We start from the raw sequence: 19,108 nt of genomic DNA, 5'->3' as shown, positions 1-19,108 counted from the left end.
TAGGTGGTTAGGAGCCAGGAGGGATCTCTGTGCTGCCGGCGCCACTGCCTGGCACGGGCCTAGGGGTGGCACCTTGTACGGGCAGCAGGCTGTGACCAGTCTGCCACAGCAGACACATCGCTGGGGCTAGAGGAGCCGTGCGAGCCTCCCTTCTCCTACCCCCTCTGTCACCACTCTCCACCCAGGTAAGGATGGCTGCTTGGCAGCATATGTAGTCCAGGGAGTTGACAGCCAGGAGCGCAAAGCACACTTCACAGCTGCTGCCTCAGCAGTGTCCCATGCGAGACCGGCAATCCCTGGGAGGAAGTTGGGCAAGCAATGTAGTCCAGTGGTAGAGGCAGCGGTACAGCACAGACCATGGCTCTTCACTGCCTGGGGTTAGTGCATTAGCCAGTGGGGAGGAGGAGCATTTTACCATAAAATGGGGTGGGAAGGGGCGGACAAAAATGTTGTGCCTGGGGGCGGCTTGACCTCTAAATTTAGTGCATATTTGCAAAGGCGAGACAATACTTTGCATATGTACAAATAAGGACTACCATTTAATTGAGTGACAAAACATCAGCTAGCCCCATGGGAATATGTGCAAGCAATATAGGCAATCATCGCTATCAATTAACCAAACTGAACACCAACAAGGAAAGAGGGGGAAGGGATGTTGGGTCAGGGTGGTTGCAAACTATTGCATTCTGATTGCAAGCCCTAAGTAATGAAAGGGCAGTAAAGAAAGTGATCATATCTGTTCCAAGCCCAGCCTGGACCACAAGGTACAATCAACTGACTTGACCCTTCTTTGCCCAGACTTCTCTAACTCCCGTTTATGTTGGATTTGTAATCTGACAGTGTCAGGAAAAATGCAGGCATGCCCAAGAGTTTTAAGGGAGGGTCTGTGACATCAGTTCCGGCCTCGATCAGCCTGTATCTGTCACAGATTAGTTGAAGGCTCAGAGCTTCTGACCCTTCAACTAAACGGGGGGGGTGTATTTGTATATGGGTAGCAGCTATTTACTTGCAATCATCTGCATATTTGAAGATGATCAATGATCAGGTCTGAATTGGGCCCACAGACAACAAAGCCGAGTATTAAAACATACAGGATTTACTGGTTTCTTTCTTTAATATGTTTTAAGCACAACCACATACCAGCTGCTCAGAATTTGTCATCCACCGTAATAACATTATCAATGTGTTTTAATATAGAACCCATCTTACCTCCCAGCTTTTCGTAGAAGGTTCACTAAAGAAGTTGTCAATCATGTCCAGCTCATCCTTCTCCACAACTACAAAGCCTTGCTCTTTTGCATCTTTCCCATACACATCTGGAGACCACTGGACAAAAAATGTGTAGAGATGATCCACCCTGCAATAGGAAGCATGGCACGTACACCTTACATATTAGCAAACATTGGATAATACAGTGATATGGCAAAATATTAAAGGTCATACTCTTTAGAAAGATGCATGCTCTAGTTATTCTCTACATTATTTCATTTTCTTATGGGTAGCAACCATATTAAACTGTAATTTATACTCCTCATAGTGTGGTGCCATAGGAGGCAAATCCTGCCCCCAAAGATCCTCCAAGTGTGCACATGAAGTTCTTTTTTGAATATCAGCAAATCCTTCCCTGAGGCAGAGATATGTAATGTAAAATTGGTAGTAACCCCTAGCTCATACAGGACCCCTCCGACCAAGCTATGAATAAGCAGTTTTCCCACATACTTAAAAAGATAGGACAGGTAGTACCCCCCATATGAGGGTCATTAGAAACAAGATAGACCTAGATCACAGCACTATTTACCTTTGTAGGGTTTAAAGAGCACTTATTAGTCTTAATAGTCACTGAACCCGAGGATTAGTCATTTTGAATGTGTTTACATCCTTTATACATCCATGTGCACGCATTGGTTATATCCATTTTAGGGACTACTGTTATGCTGTACAACACCACTGTATGTCATTACCTCTTATGGTGTTACTGTTTTGGGAACCAACACCTAGAACTGTGTGTATAAGCTAATACCCCTTTTACACTGCCGAAAAATCCGGGTCAGCGGCGGGTCAGACCCGGATCATCGGCGGTGTAAATGGGGTATATCCGTGTCCATTTACACGGGTCCTCTACCCAGGTCCTGACCTGTGTAGAACCCGGATAGGACCCTTGTACATGGCGGTGTACATGGTCCCGCTGCGGATCCAGGCACCCGCAGCGGGTCCACAGTGTGCAGCGCTGGGGAAGCGGTGCCCAGCTGCTGCGGGAGGAGTACCTGTCAGCCTGAGGTCGGAGGGGATGATGTGCGCCGCTGTTGTACCTCCCCCCGGCAGCCGGTCCCTGCGGCGAATGGACAGTCAGTGTCGGCGGTCTCTCCAGCACATGGGAACTAGTACTAGTTCCCATGTGCTGGAGGGACCCCCGCCACTGACTGTCCATTCGCCGCAGGAACTTTGCGGCTGCGGGGGGAGGTACAGCAGCGGCGCACATCATCCCCTCCAACCTCAGGCTGACAGGTACCCCCCCTCCCCTCAGCAGCCGCAGGGATCCCCCTCCTCCCAGCACCCAGGGACAGCTTCCCCCATCTACCCCCTCAAAATTTATATTCAAGCAATAATAATAAATAAATATATATATCTCTCTTATACCACCCTTGGCAACGAGCAAGCATTTTTAACGACATCCATGAGGAAAGGCAGGGCTGACCCAGGTTCAGTGGAAATGGTGCAGACCCAGGTCAAAGTGCTGTGTAAATGGGGTATAAAGCAGGGTCAGACCCTGGAAACTCCAGCATTCAAAGACTAGGGTCCGACCAGGGTTTTTGGTGTAAAAGGGGTATTACTGAGAAGGAATGTTCATTGACCTCATCCCGGAACCCATTGATGGACGATAAAACTGACTGCATTCATCTGACCTCTCCTTAAGCACACAGGTGTAGAAATGACAGCGGAGGCCCGCTGTATGTGATCACTGACTGTTTTACTGCGGAACTGAACTTCTGAAGTTAGGTATAACAAACCAATATTATATCGGGTAACTGTTGTGTTGTTTTCTTTGCTGCTCTTATATTAATTCCTTGAACTATAAAATAACATTCCCACTGGGTACAATCATAGACACTTTATATGGGGGAAATATAAATGCAATAGAGGATGTTGGGCAAGGTCAGAAACAAATTAAAATAGTTTCAGCACATCTTCATACAGTACTTCCAGGCTCCCATAGATGCAACCAAGAGGCAAGAGAAAAGGAGACAGGAAACGGTCTTATGTGTAGAACATGCACATCCTATAGCATGAAATGACGGGAACTCTTCCATTATAAAATAACATATTTTAAATAGGTACAAGACCTGGACCACAAACAGAAAAGGGTACTTGTGTAGTTTCACAGCGCCAGTTACGTAGTGTCCCTGTCAGCATCAGCGTCGTGTTCCCATAGTCAGCGTATGTCTGCGACTGTGTGTACGTTCGTGTCTAACCTGAGCTTACGCAGTTAGTGTAGCCAGTCAGCATTACGCAGTTAGCATAGTCAGTCAGCGCTGTGTCAGCGCTTATTACATTGTGTGGGAACCATTGACCATTTTTAACCTGCCTGACATGACAGGTGTGAATGTGTTTCTGAAACACCCCCACTATCCAAGTCAGCCCGAAGCTTGGCGAGCACAGCGAGCCCTGCGAGGGGATGCGGTACTCTTCCTCCCGACCTGTTCATACCCCCACTATCCACGTCGGCGTAGAGTTGATACTCTAAAGTGTGGTGAGCCACTGAGCCCGAAGCGTGGCAAGAGCAGCACCCAGGGACGCGGAAAACAAGCCCAAAGAGTGGCGATTGCAGCGAGCCCCGCGAGGGCAGTGCCGTCTTTCCCATTGGGCACGATGGGCAGTTGCCCGGGGGCCCTAGGACCTAGGGGCCCCCGGCCCAGCCCAATGGGAAAGATGGTGGCCGGGGTCCGGGAATCCGCTCACCCTCGCTGGGGGATCCGGGCAGGGGGATCAGGGCGGTGGCGGTAGCTAGAAGCCTGATTCGGCGAAGCTCTATTTGCCGGCGGGGCGGGAAGCGCTGTTGCATTTGAATAGACTGGCCGGACGCTGATTGGCTGAATTCAGAAAATCAGCATCCGGCCAGTCTTTGAAAAGGCAACAGCGCTTCCCACCCCGCCGGCAAATAGCGCTTCACCTCCTAGCTAGCAGTGAATTTAATTTCGGGGGTCCGTGTGCCGGGGTTCTGATCACCCTCACTGGGTGATCCGGCAGGGGGATCAGGGCATCGGTGGCGGTAGCTAGGAGCCCGAAGCGGCGAAGCGCTATTTGCCGGCAGGGGGGGCGAGAAGCGCTGCTGCATTTAAAATGACTGGCTGAATGCTGATTGGCTGAATTCAGCCAATCAGCATCCGGCCAGTCTTTTCAAATTCAACAGCGCTTCCCGCCCCCGCCGACAAATAGTGCTTCGCCGCTTCGGGCTCCTAGCTACCGCCACCGCCGCCCTGATCCCCTTCCCCAGCGAGGATGGTCGGATCCCCGCCACCCGGCCACCATCTTTCCCATTAGCGCTATTTGCCGGTGGGGCGGGAAGCGCTACTGCATTTGAAAAGACTGGCCGAACGCTGATTGGCTGAATTCAGCCAATCAGCGTCTGGCCAGTCTTTTCAAATGCAACAGCGCTTCCCGCCCCGCCAGTTAATAGCGCTTTGCCACTTCAGGGCAGGCTCCTAGCTACCGCCGCTGCCATGATCCCGCTGCCCGGATCCCCCAGCGAAGATGATCGGATCCCCGGCCGCCGGAAGCTGACTGGCTGCCGCGCGGAGCCAGAGAGGTGAGGGTTGGGGAGGTGACTGTGGGCTCCTGGGCAAACTAATTTGGGGGGGGGGGGGGGGTCCAGTGAACTAGGTTGCCCAGGGGCCCTTCCTAATGTTAAGACGGCCCTGCGCGAGGGGACACAGATTACTTGGACGTGCATTCCGCTGCGCTCGCCACGCTTCGGGCTTGGTGGCTTTTGCCACACTTTTGAAAATCAACTCCACACCGACGTTTATAGTGGGGGTATGAACAGGTCGGGAGGACGCGTACTGCGTCCGCTCACCACGCTTCAGGTTGATGTGGATAGGGGGGGGGGGGGTTTGAAATGGAGGCATTTGCCAGTATGTAACATGGAGCACTGGCAAATGCATCCTTTATTGTGCATGAGACGCACTTGCGCCCGCAACCCCCCCCTTTGTGCACAAGACGCACGTGCTAATGATCCTCTAACCCTGAAGCGGACACGGGCAGGGTTGCCGTACCCTGCCGCACAAATTACTGAGACGCACTTGCGTATGAGGCGCTCGTGTGTCTCAGGCAGATGGAGCATCTCTCCGCCAGCGCCTGCATGATCGCCTCTCTTCCTGGATTTGGTGGTTACTGGCGCTGAGTGAGAGGCGCTCACTAGGCTTGCCAGGGACAGAGCTGCAGCTTGCCTGGATAGTACGGTGACTACACTGCCTGACGGGGACACTACGCTGACTACGCAGGGCTGCCACGGGGACACTATTGCTGACTATGCTGGGCTGTCGTTGCCCTACGTTGACAACGTAGCTTAGCCTACGCTGACAACATAGTGTAGAGTGGCGCCATAAAACTACACAAGTACCCAGCAAAGTACTTCCAGGTTAATATTCTGCTGGGGTTGGTGATGCTTATGAAACAAGTGTGAAGTACTTCCCAACAGCAGGAGACAAAGCACAAAGCCAAGCACTGTAGCATTTGCCACACAGAATTTGCACATTTACAGTAAGTCTATTGCTAGAGACACTCTCACCGGGTACTGAATACACCCAATTAACTAGTTAAGCTCTCCTGTAATACACAGGAAACAAAAGTGAAATGCAGGTGATTTCCCAAAAACAACAGCAAAGTTCTTGTGCAAGCAAACAAAGGGCCCTGTTTGCAAAGCACATTTTCTCTCAAAAGGAGAAAACCATGCTGCACTGCGGGTGAGACAAATGTCTTCCCAGATGGCTTGTGTCCTGTAACCGGTGACTTTGGCACCGAATATAGGACAACTACAGTTAGAATAAGAACACTAAGGAGGAGTAGAAAAAGTACTCCCAATGGCGGTGTTATACGCTTGCTTGGGACCCATTAACCGGCCTATACTTAGGACACGCGGGCATGTACTGAGGCTCGAGGAAAATAAATTCCGTACTGAATTAAGAAGAGGATTCTTCACCATTAGAGCAGTAAGATTCTGGAACTCATTACCGGTGGGGGTGATTACAGCAACTACTGTTAATGAATTTAAATCAAAACTGGATGCATTATTGACCACTAAGGGAATCCTATAGATATGACTTAATCAAGTCAGTAGTTACAAGTTACATAGGTTGAACTCGATGGACTAACGTCTTTTTTTAGCCTCAATTACTATGTTACTAGTGGTCAGAACATCTCATGTTACTAGCAAATTGTTACCTTTCCAAAATGGTTATAGAGGTTTTCCATTAGTCTCCTAAATTTTTCATAAGGAACCCCCCCCCCCCCCCCAAAACAGGCTCTTTCACAACTGTTGCATAATAGGGAGTATACCAGAAGGGATCCATGGATAACTTTATGGACCCATGTCTTATCACGACTCTGAAAGACGGCTTATCGGGGGTTTATGTTACGGGTGTCTGAGGTACTTAAAACATAATCCCCGGTAAATGGTAACATTAGGAAAAGAGCATACTGGCATCGGGGATAATAGGGGAGGATAGCTCTGGAGGAGTCCATTAGCAGTGGTCAATTACCGCTTATAGGATATACCCTTGAATGGTTAAATAGTGTACGACGTTTGCTCCAAAAATACATCTATAGATCATTCTAAAGTACATTGGTAGATAAACACAATTTCTATAATAATCTTTTGTTACTCGCCTAATGTTACCAAGTTGATACAAAGGGGGTGACCACACGATCCCACCGGAAAGAACAGGGGGGTTAGGGTTATGCACTAAGGGAAGAGTTAGGGTTAATATACTACTTACTGAGATCAGTCTGTTTGGATACCACTGTTATCATCCTGACTGCAATGATTTCATACCCAACATGATACAAGATTTACACAGTAGCTTCCATATTCTAGTCTAGACAAATCTTCAGATACTTAAATATGAAGATAAAAGAGGATTTGATTCATCTAGGAACATTGAGTAGACAACGGATGTTAAGAAATTCCTTTCATTAGAGCAGTCAGAGGAGTGGATTCCCATTGGAAGCATTATCTGCCAATCAACAGCATGTGATTAGCAGATAGTGCTGCAACAACTGGAGACTCTCTGGTAGTGGTGGATTTTTAAATGAGCTGCAGCTCCTAGGAAAAACCCACCTCTGCTTGAATCGCACCAACAGCCAAGCTTTGGCTTTTGTAGATCTGAGCATCATAATTTGTATTTCAGCTGTACACAGGACTGGAATAGGGGCTTTCTGAGAATTCAGCTATGTATGGCCTACAAACTACAGTGCTTGGTCATTCCATCTATCTTGACAAATAATCTACTGTATCTTTTAAATGGATGTACTGTCGATTTGAACATGTTTTTTTTTTTGTTTGCTTCTTTACAATTGACCATTATAAAGGGTATTCTGCTGTATTGTGCTTATTTTCTTGATATACTCATTACACTATTCTTGCAAGAGTTATGATTTATTTGTGGGTTTTTGTCCTAAAACAAAACAGTAATCAAAACAAAAAAATACTTATGCATGTCTGTTAGTAATAACACCAATCCACCCAAGTCAAACCCCAACATAAAAAAAAATTGATATGAATTTATATAGTGTAAAAAGTAAAAGGATTTGTAGATCTGCCAATATACCGCATGTACTACTCAATCCACCCAAGTCAAACCCCAACATAAAAAAAAAATTAATATGAGTTTATATAGTGTAAAAAGTAAAAGGATTTGTAGATCTGCCAATATGCCGCATGTACTACTCACTCTTGAATGCTGTAGGATACACCCATGCTGATGAGGAGAAGAATGGAGACTGATCTCAGGGCCAGCAGAACTACTTATACACACACAAAACTGCAGAATGTGTAGCTAATGATTACACCTTTCACAGACAGACAGTCAGGGAGAGAAGGATGTTGCACCCACTTAAGTATTAATCAATAACTGTAGAAACAGCTTAATGTAGTACTACATCAAATAAAAACTCCAATGTGCAGACATTATGGAAAAAATATATATATATATTGAAATAAATGACACATACCTAATCAGAGGCAGATTTAGACCTAACGTGGCCCTAGGCAAGATACCAGTTTGGGGCCCTCCTTAAACAATCCAAAGAACTATCATTTTTACTACTAGTTTTAGGCGGCATCAATAGAATACGTTGGTGCATGTAGAGTCTACAGATAAATGCGCAGCTGCGCGAACATCGGAATGAAGTACAAATATGATTCGGGCTCTAGGTCTTTTGTGGAAGTAGGGTTAATACCAGTGTCACATTTAAAGTATGTAGGCAGTCCATTTACTTTAAATGTGACACTGGTATTAACACTACTTCCAAAAGACCTAGAGTCCGAATCATATTTGTACTTCATTCCGATGTTTGCGCAGCGGAGCATTTATCGGTAGACTGTGTGTCCAACTATTTATATACCATCAAAGAACATTTGGGCGTGTGGGCCGCTCCATGTGAGGTCCCGCAATGGGAATTTTTGGGATGGCTATGGGACCTATTGGCCCCTAGGCAGGTGTCTAGGTTGCCTTGTGGAAAATCCACCTCTGTGCCTAATACAGACCAAATGTAAATTTAACCTCCTTTCCATTTTATGTAAAATTATTGAAAACAAATAAAAAGCGTAAATAATAGCTTATTTAATAAACAGTATGTTATGTGCCCTCTTTATTATATGATTATGTAGTCATGTGATTCAGGGGCAGATTTATTAAGCTCGGTGAAGTGATAAACTGTCTGGTTTTTATCACCGGCCAATCAGCTCCTACCTGTGAAGTTACAGGCTTGGTTTGAAAAATGACAGGTAGGAACTGATTGGCCGGTGATAAAAACCAGACAGTTTATCACTTCACCGAGCTTAATAAATCTGCCCCTCAGACTCTTGCTATTGGGATAATTATGGGGAAAAAAGCAACCTGATAGGCAGCCACGTAGTAGGGCTCACTGCTGCCCCTGCCCCCCAAGCAAGTGATTCCAGCAGGAGACTTTGAATAGATGATCGGATACTCCAGGGGGCAGGTCTATTTTAACAGCATTGTAGGCCCAGGGCCAGTGCTTATTTCCCTCCTATTCTCATTGCACTGCATGTAGTTCCCCAAATTCATATTACACCACACAGTAGGGCCTATCACTCATCAACGCATTGCAAATACAAGTGATGGAAGGGGAGTGGTCTCAAAAGAAAGAGGCATGGCCACATGATAGTGTGAGGTTAAACAATTTGGGGTACTATCTTATTCACATTTACACCGCACATGGGGACAGATTCAGACCCATGTTCATATCTCAAAAAATTGGCTACCCACCACTTAAACTGCAGTCTCACTGCGACCAAGTTTAAGTAGCGACGGGAGTGGGGTGGCAACAGACCATTGCGGGGTCAGCAACGCAACACTTTGTGGGAGGGGAGCAGTGAAGACAACACAGGCATTTCCAGACCACTTGAGGGGGGCATGGCCGCTGCGTGACAGCTTATGCTGTGCAGCCAGCCAATAATGTGCGAGCGTTTCACTTTGTAACTAGGTGGCTCGAGTAACTTAATAAAGTGCCAGAACAGGGCTCTGTCGCCCTAGGCTGGTCCCGCCATTTCATCATATATCACATCAAGCTATGATTACCTGCACTAGATAATAGTGATTTATCTGTACATTTTTGGGGGGCTGTTTTCCATGATTTGGGAGCAAATTGTTTATCGTCATTTGCTCCACATACATTACCAGATTTTTGTGGCCACCAGACAGATAAATCATTAGGTGTGGATTCAGCTTTAAGCCCCACACACATACACTAGACAAGATAGTATTCCGGAGGGCCCTTCTGAGCGATAGCTTTTTTGGAATAGAGTAGTTTTATTGTCATTTTCAACTCATACAAACATAAATAACAGCACATCATGCATCGTATCATATTTATACCGCAACCATCTGTGCCATATACACTCAACTTTAAATTCAGCTCTACCGGTTATTTATAGAGTTCTTTTTATGGGAAATAGTAATATTTACCAGAGCGATCCACGCCCAAAACTCAGGACCAGTAGTAGATATCCATGATATATTTAGGACATAGATTCGTAGCAGAACCAATAATTTAAGTAGACGTGCTGAGCTGTGATATGCCCTGTGCCAAATAAATAATTACATTTGTTGAAATCTAATTGCTGCTGTGGATTCCCTAGGGCTGTCAAATGCACTAGACCACTGCTCATCACTCAAGGGCCCAACTTCTATTTTCCCATAAGAACAGGTAGGTTTGATGAATAGTGGACATTTAAAATAAAGGTATAAAACACAAAATAGTCTTGCGAGCCCTAACAGACATTAAAAACAATTTAAGCTTAGAATCCTGCAGTAGGGGAGGGGCATCTGCAAACTGGGAGCAGAAAAATGTGAGTGTGTGTGTGTGTGTGTGTGTGTGTGTGTGTTTGAGGGGGGGTTAAAATCAGTCTGCAATTGTGCAAAATATTTGAGCACAACAGCATTATATACTTGCCATATACTGTATATCCCTTCTCATCCCACACCACCCTTGCTTCTAAGGAACCCAGTTCCATTAATGCCCTTGCATTTTACATGGAGGTATTAGAGCACAGGTCTTCAACCTGTGGCCCTCCAGATGTTGTGGAACTACATGTCCCAGCATGCCCTGAGGTTTTTTGGCATGCTCTTATAGGAAAAAAATGTGGCAATGCATGTTGGAACATGTAGTTTCACAACATCTGGAGGGCCACAGGTTGAAGACCCATGTATTAGAGTCTATAGCTGTAAAAGTAGCAGAGGACCCTTGCTATGTGCCTTACCAGCAAAAAGGGCCTGAAGTGGGGTAGGACCTGCTAACTCTTGAGGGAACAGTGCTGTATGGAGAGCTGTCAGATATCTTGTCTAGTGTGTACACGCGATATCATTAATGACACATACCCATGAATCATTAATGTCCATCTCCCTCGTCCTGCATGTACAGATGAGGGCAGTCCTTGTTAATGGTGGCTATGCTGCAGCAAGGCCCCTACATCCCCTGCTGTTACTCCCCTCTGCCATCAGCAAGTGTGTATGCACTAGCTGATGCGGGGGGTACCCCACCACTACCAACCGGCATTGATTTTCCAGTGTGTATGGTACTTACATGTTTCTTATCTGCTGTGAAACTATGTTTCTATGTAGGAGACTGGAGCCACGTTTGGTTTGGATTCTACCATGAACAGCGAAACCTGCAGTGTATGTGCCACTGTAATATTGGGAATCCTGGTTGTGTGAAAAATATCAAACCTGCTAAATCTGCTATATAATTATTTACATTTTCTGTAAAAAACAAACCCCATCTGCCTTTAAAACGAATAAGTATAATTAGTAGCACAAAACATCTACAAATACAAAAAATATATAATAATAATAATAATAATAATAATAATAATAATTCAGTGAAACCCCTTTTTTTTAGTAAAAACTGTGCCTGGTCATTGAGGCATAACAAAGCCCAGATCATTAAGGGGTTAAGGTTCCAAAAATACACCTGAGATTATTAAGGGGTTAAGGCCTGAAAAGACAGACAGCATTTGTCAGAGTCAACTCTTTCAATTATTAAAAAATTTAAAAAAAGGATTTCATTGGACTTGTCATTTATTAGCCTAGTCAGCAGAAGGCTATTGGCTCACTTGTCTGAGATGTATTCTGATTAAGCCATCAAATATGCTGGAATGTGAACTGTAAAACAGACATAAAAGCCCTTATTTCACTGCCCACTACTTGAGTGACTTTATTCTCTGTATACCATACTCTGCATTTCTACAGGAATAGGATCATTGGGTCAACCAAATGTTGGTCGACAGTAATTTGGTCGACACCGTTGGGTCGACATACTGGGTGGTCAACAGTGGTCTAAGTCGACATGGGACAAGGTTACAGTGTCTAGGTCGACACAACCATTAGGTCGACATGGGTTAGGTAGACCAGTGGTTCTCAACTTCGGTCCTCAAGGACCCCCAACAGTGCATGTTTTCCAGGTCTCCACACAGAATCACAGGTGAACGAATATGCTCCACCTGTGATATTTTAAAATTTGTCAGTGAATAATGAGTGCACCTTTTTTACCTTAATGTCGACTTGGACAAAGTTTTAAGTGCACCGCTGCGCTCGCCGTGCTTCGGGCACACTTTTATTCTCCCACCACGCCCTAGTGGATGGTAGGGCATGAAATATCGCCTGTTGGCACATGTTGGGTCATTAAACAGTGTAACAGTGTAAACATGTCGACCTTTTGACTGTCGACCTAACCCATGTCAAACAGAACGGTTGTGTCGACCTAGACCCCTGTCGACCTTCCAGTATATCAACCTAGACCCCTGTTGACCTTCCAGTATATCGACCCAACAGTGTCGACCTAATGACTGTCGACCATCTCCCTTTCTACACTACTTAAATGAAAAACACATCTAAAATCTATTTTAACCTAGTATGAAATAACAATTATATTCTCCACTCAGTATGAAAGGTGCCATACACAGAGTGATCCCGCTTTGCGAGGTGATGCGCGCTCCCACACATCGCAAAGCACAAAAAGTATGTGCTGCAGGCACTTTTTGAACTAGATCGCATCGTATCTAGTTCAAAACGCACAATGCTTTAGCACATCACATGCGTTTTGAACTAGATGCAGGGCAATCTAGTTTAAAACGAACGGAGCTAATCGCTCAGTCTATGGGCACCTTAAGTGTTCTCCTCACTTTTTGTGTACTTGTGGCAATTTCCTTAATACAGTATTATTGTAGTTTAGAAAAACAAGATCACCGTGCAAATGCCATTTTGTGCCCCTTTTTCTGGTGGGGATGTGTGAGAATTTGCAAGCAAAAAGTTGATTTTAGTTGGTGCATTTAGAGTAGTGGCTCTCAATCTCAACAGATCATGTTTTCAGTATTGCCATCTGTGGTAGCAGGCAAGTTAATTACTGACCCAGAAAAATAAATTAACCCCTTGAATGGCGGGTTTTCCTGGGGCAGGACAAACCCACCAGGGCAGGTTTGTCCTGCCCCAGAATAACCCACCACAGAAGGTGGTGCAACATAGAGATGCACTGCAACCCCGGCTTCCTTGGAAGGATTGAAAATTTCCTGCCATACCACCAAAGTGGTTAACTCACCTTTGCATGATTAAAGCAATCTTGATCGTTGGTAATTGAATACCGGCCTATGAGTGGTAATTGAATACCGGCCTATCGCTCAGTGTCCCGTTTGCATCAGTGACCAGAGTGGTCACGCTGATGAAAAAGAAACTGCAGGGGGAACCCGGCAGTGGAAATCAGCTGATCGCAGGAGCATGTTCCTGCGACCAGCGATCACTACGGAGAAGAAAACGGGAGCGCGCACCCGGCGATATATCGCCGGCGCACACTCCCATCACGTGCAATATGGTCGCTCAGCGGCCATATTGCCCGCGATATTAGACAAAATCGCACCATAACACTGTTCATTTCTCAGTAAACATCCCAACAATGAAGTACCATCATTTTGTGGGGATGCAGTTTTGCAGTGGATAGTGGGTAACTTGTTAAAACGGAAAGACCGATGGATGGTACAAAATACAGGGAGATACTGCAAGACAACTTTATTCAGTCTGCTAAAAAACTAAGCTTGTGAGAAAGTTCACATTTCAGCAGGACAATGATCCCAAGTACAAAGGATAAAGCATCACTGCTGTGGATGAACAGCAAAAAAGGAGAATGCTCTACAACGGCCAAGTTAAAACCCAGATCACTAACCAATGATAATCTGAGACACCATTTGAAAGTTGTAGTCCACAAGCGTCATATAACCAACCTGAACCACTTGCAAGGAAGAATGGGCAATCACCACCCAAAACAGTGTAAATATGGTAGAAACAATGCAATTGTGCTGATCAGGGCCACCGAATGCTCCTTATTTGCCTAGGCAGCACATCTCAATTCCCATTGGGTGCCTGCTACCCCACAGGCATTAGGGAGTGAAGAGGGGGAGAGGCGGCATGTTATCCTCTTAGCAGGATGCATTATAGCCCAGTACTACGCTCATCCTTTTCCAACACTGGTAGCAGCAGCCAATCCAGACCAGCATAGTTAATGAGAGCAGCTCCGATACTGAATACACTGAATGAAACAGGTACTTACTAAAACCTGATGCCATAAATCTGCCTAATGCGAGCGCCGATCGTCGTAGTATAAAATTACTCAGCAAACTGAGACATCCTCACCAGAATTTCTCCCAGATTTATCCTTTTAAATAGATTTTATTTAAAGGTTACCTCACACTTACTAGGAATATATTAGGAGAATGCACAAGAGAATATAGGTTTTTGACTCTGTTTAATGGAGTGTCGACAACATACCTACCTAACTACATATGGCTGATCTACAGGTCATGCAATATCCAGCTTTGTTTAGACAATTTTTAGAAAACGTTCTAAAGCAGACCGGTACTTGTGCATTATCATGGCGCCAACTAAGCTATTTGCTTAGTGGGCTATTCTGCGTAGGAAAATCGCATCGCGATGCAATGCGATTTTCCTATGTAATGTATTCAGTGCTCTTTTATTTATATTGTACAGGGTGTACAATGCCATTAGGTATACAATAATGACATACAATGAGGTTTTAGGCACCCCCCCCCCCCACTATCCACGCCACCCCGAATCGTGGCGAGCCCCGCGAGGGGCAGCGGAATGAGTCATCCAACCTTTTCATACCCCTACTATACACGTCGGCGTGGCGAGCGCAGAGAGCCCCGCGAGGGGACACTGAATACATGTAAAGTAATCCACGTGCGCTCACCACGCTTCGGGCTCGGTGGCTCGCTGCGCTCGCCACATTATATAAAATCAACTCCTCGCCGACGTGGATAGTAGGGGTATGAAAAGGTCGCAGGGCGCGTTCCGCTGTGCTCGCCACACTTTGGGGCTAAGAGAGCAGTGAATAAGATACATAGGAAAATCGCATCGCACGGCCGTTACAATGGCCAATGCAATGCGATGCGATTTTCCTACGGTGCCGCACGTAAGAAACTTGAGCAGACCTATTACATTATTAGGAAATTTGAGATTGCTACCCCAATCCCTTCTAGCTACAATAAGAATAATGATAATAATAATTATTAATAATAATAATAATATAAAATATAATACCCCTTTCACATCGCACTTTTAAAACGGTATATTGCCCTTTTTTTCCATTTTAAAACGTTTAAGGCTGCAATGTGAAAGTGCCAGAGTTGATTTACCTGTTAAAGTTAACCGGTATTTCAACACGGTTAAGAAGTAGAGTCCTACACGTTTTAAAGCCGTTTTTTTGGCAGTTTGAACAGCTCTATTTCATTGGCTTGAAACGTGTCCCTTGGGGGTTAAACGGGTTGAATGTTTGAATGGTATTAAATGATTTTTAAAACGGTTTTCACCTGCAATGTGAAAGGTCTCAAGGCTCAGACCCGTTTTAAAGTCCCATTTAAGAATACCGTGTCATTACCCATTGCTGCAATGTGAAAGCAGTATAAGCAATCCAGAACTGCACTCATTTCTGTCCAATTCACTAGAAATAAACTAATAGTTCTTAGCTCCTATTTGCCTGTGACTGGTGTAGCAACCATACATTTATTACAATGTTATGTCCAGAGTCAGACTTACCATTGGTGTAGCAGGTGCAGTGCATCGTGGCCCCTGAGGACTAAGGGGCCCATTGTTGCCCCAGTCACCTTCTTCCTGTCACGCTCCCTCCCCCTGCCTCTCCCTGTCACCACCCACAGGTTCCGCCACTGGTTATATCTGAAATAATGCTTTAAAAAAATCCTGTTAATCCCAACTAAATCTTTTAATACACTATTTTTTCTTCATGATTGTTTGAACCAGGATTGGCCATGTTCTTCTTTATGTAGCCTGGGGTTTAATTCTGTACATTTACCTAAATAAAATAAAAATAAAATAAAAAACTAGGTGGAGAAGATTTAGATCAGCTAGATGCTGATAGATGTGGTGCACCTAATATCTAGACAGTACATGTTTGAATTTACAGTATATATAAAAAAAAAAATGAAGAGAGTGAGTAATATATATATATATATATATATATATATATATATATATATACACACACACACACACACACACACACACATACATACACACACAAGCATGTAAACATTTTTTTTGAAGAAGTTTATAAAGGTTGCAGATCAAAACATAGCTGTGGGGTTACCCTTCCAAGGTCCCCCGGATCCTGTTTACATATTTCAGCATTCAGGAAGGCACCGGTACACAGTTGCTCCTTTATACAGTGTGCCGAACAACCAGAGACTAATATATACACATACATACATATACATACACACATATGCATATATATATATACACATACACACTTTTTGCTGGCGGCACTCGCAGGCAACTAGGTAGCAAGGGCAGGAAGGCACCGGGCGCAGCTGTCATTATTTCTGCAAGGGAGGGCCGGTTACCTGTTTTTATAGGAGAATATATATATATATATATATATATATATATATATATATATATATATATATATATATATATATATATATATATATATATATATATATATATATATATATATATATATATATACACACACACATACACATATATAGATAGATAGAATCTATCTACAGAATTTGCAACAACTTCCTAATATCCACAACAAACTGCAGGGAAGCAATGGCTGAATATACTCAGTCAAATACTAGTGACGACTCAATTCGCTTAAGAATTTCATAATATCAACAATTCAATAAATTATTGCCCTCATGATAACAGAAGTTAATAGGGAGATAAAACAAAAGATTATAAGGGAGTTATTTTACCAGGGAGATCCTACCTTATTTGGCAATGTGTATCTCTCTGTTCAAACAGCTTTGCCAAAATATTTGCAAACATTTACCACAGCTAAGTGCTGGATTCTTAATCAGCTAGAATTTAGCAACTCTTCTGATTTATATAGATGAAAGAGGGGTTGGCTGCAAACACATTCTCACTATAATAACTGATATTCAGCAGTGTGTTTGGTAACAAACATGGAAACTATACACAAGAAAACACTAAAGCTGGATACACACTATGCCATATGCTCAGTCAACATTATGGTTAACGAGTTCCATTGAATTCCAGAATCAACGATATAGGCCCTTATTCAGATCTAATTGCAGTACAAATTTGGGTACTTGTGCCTTAGCAGGGAGCCCATTACGTAGTTTGCGTAGTGGTGTATTGAGAATACCAATACACCACTATGCTGGCTACGTAAACTACGTAACTTACATAAACTACGTAACTTGTTCAGGAGCTGTGCTAATACATAATGGTTCATATCCCCACTATCCACGTCATACCCCCAGTATCCACGTGGGCGTGGAGTTAATTCTATAAAGTGTGGCGAGCGCAGCGAGCCACTGAGCCCGAAGCGTGGCGAGTGGACGCGGATATGCGCCCCCTTGCAGTGCTCGCCATGCTTCGGGCTCGGTGGCTCGCTGCGCTCGCCACACTTTATAAAATTAACTCCACGCCCAAGTGGACACTGGGGGTATGACGAGGATAGTGGGGATATGATTGTGTTAGTGGGGGAAATGTGTGTTGATAGTGTGTGTGTGTGTGTGTGTGTAGTGCATTATACTTACCCTCAACGATGTCCCCGGCGCCAGCCCTCAATGATGTCCCCGGCGCCAGCGTTCCCCTCCTCTGGCACTCGTCTCCTCCATGACACTCCCCCCGGCAGCAGCAATGTACGCAATTAGCGTAGCACCGCTGGGGGAGCAGGTAAACCATGTCATGCTCCCCCAGTGGCAGTACGCTGAATTACGTACATTGCTGCCGCCGGGGAGTGTCATGGAGGAGGCGAGTGCCGGAGAAGGGGAATGCTGGCGCCGGGGACACCGTTAACTAGGAGTGAAGTGCCAGAGGAGGGGAACGCTGGCGCCGGGGACATCGCTGAGTGTAAGTATAATGCACTACACACATATTAGCAGGGCGCCCGGCTATGCTACGCTGACAACGTAGACTAAGGTGCGTTGTCAGCGTAGCGTAGCCGGGCGCCCTGCTAAGACATAAGTACCCAAATTTGTTCTCAAAATCATGGGCAAAACCATGTGCACTGCAGGTGGGGCAGATGCAAGGCCTGACTGGGACCAGAAATAGGCCCTGGCATTTTGATCACACAGGCCCACCTGCAGCAGGCGGGACCCTTGCGCGGCAAAGCCGCGCACTGGGAAAGGGGGCATCGCCTCATGTAAAGAAGGCGTGGCATCACAAAAAGGAGGCTTTACACATTATGGAACACACCGTAATGCCCATTACACAAAATACTGCCCACCGTAATGCCCATTGCACAATATGCTATATATAAAAAATAAACAGCGGCAATTAATTTTTGTCCAGTTACGATTTATATAATAAACCACTGTATGCACAAAAATATTTGACAATCTATTAACCAAGCAAAATAATAATAAAATATCAAATAGTAATTACAATGCTGTTGTGTACATGTATATAACCATCACCCCTGCTGCCAGCCAGAGTATACCCACTGCAGTACTACCAGCCACCTTATATAGTAGTACCCCTGCACTCACCCCTCTATCCCACCTGGCAGACAAGGTGTTAATGTTTGGCAGTCTCTCTATGGGGCACCCACCCCAGGCCCAGCTCTCTGCCGGGGTCACTGTGTGATGGTGGTGCTGGGTAAAGGTGCCCACACCCATGGCGGGGAACTACGGGCCAGCGTTCAGCAGCATCTCAGAGGCGTGCGGCTCCTGCAGGTGTGTGGCATGTCAGGCGCTGGGGCTGCTGCTGCTCACATACAGGGTGTCTGCGGGTGGTGGGAGGAGGGGGCTGGTGGAGGGATAACATGTATAAGAGCTGCTGCTGTGGCAAGCAGGACGTGCGGCTACTGA

The 19,108-nt window shown here is 45.2% G+C and overlaps 1 protein-coding gene across 6 annotated transcripts in view; it reads right to left on the bottom strand.

The window, feature by feature from the left end:
• Positions 1-19,108, bottom strand: part of NCOA7 (nuclear receptor coactivator 7) — a 167,039-nt gene that overhangs the window by 22,996 nt on the left and 124,935 nt on the right. For all 6 annotated transcript variants that reach the window (XM_083176688.1, XM_083176687.1, XM_083176685.1 and 3 more), the window contains one exon: positions 1,210-1,357. In XM_083176688.1, the coding sequence (XP_083032814.1) occupies positions 1,210-1,357 (148 nt within the window). The remainder of the gene's footprint in view (positions 1-1,209; positions 1,358-19,108) is intronic.

This window comes from Crinia signifera, chromosome 3 (genome assembly GCF_055691185.1).
Source record: "Crinia signifera chromosome 3, ASM5569118v1, whole genome shotgun sequence".
Lineage (NCBI taxonomy): Eukaryota > Metazoa > Chordata > Amphibia > Anura > Myobatrachidae > Crinia > Crinia signifera.
Note: the sequence above shows the minus strand (reverse complement) of the source record. Positions and strands in the feature narration are given on the sequence as shown.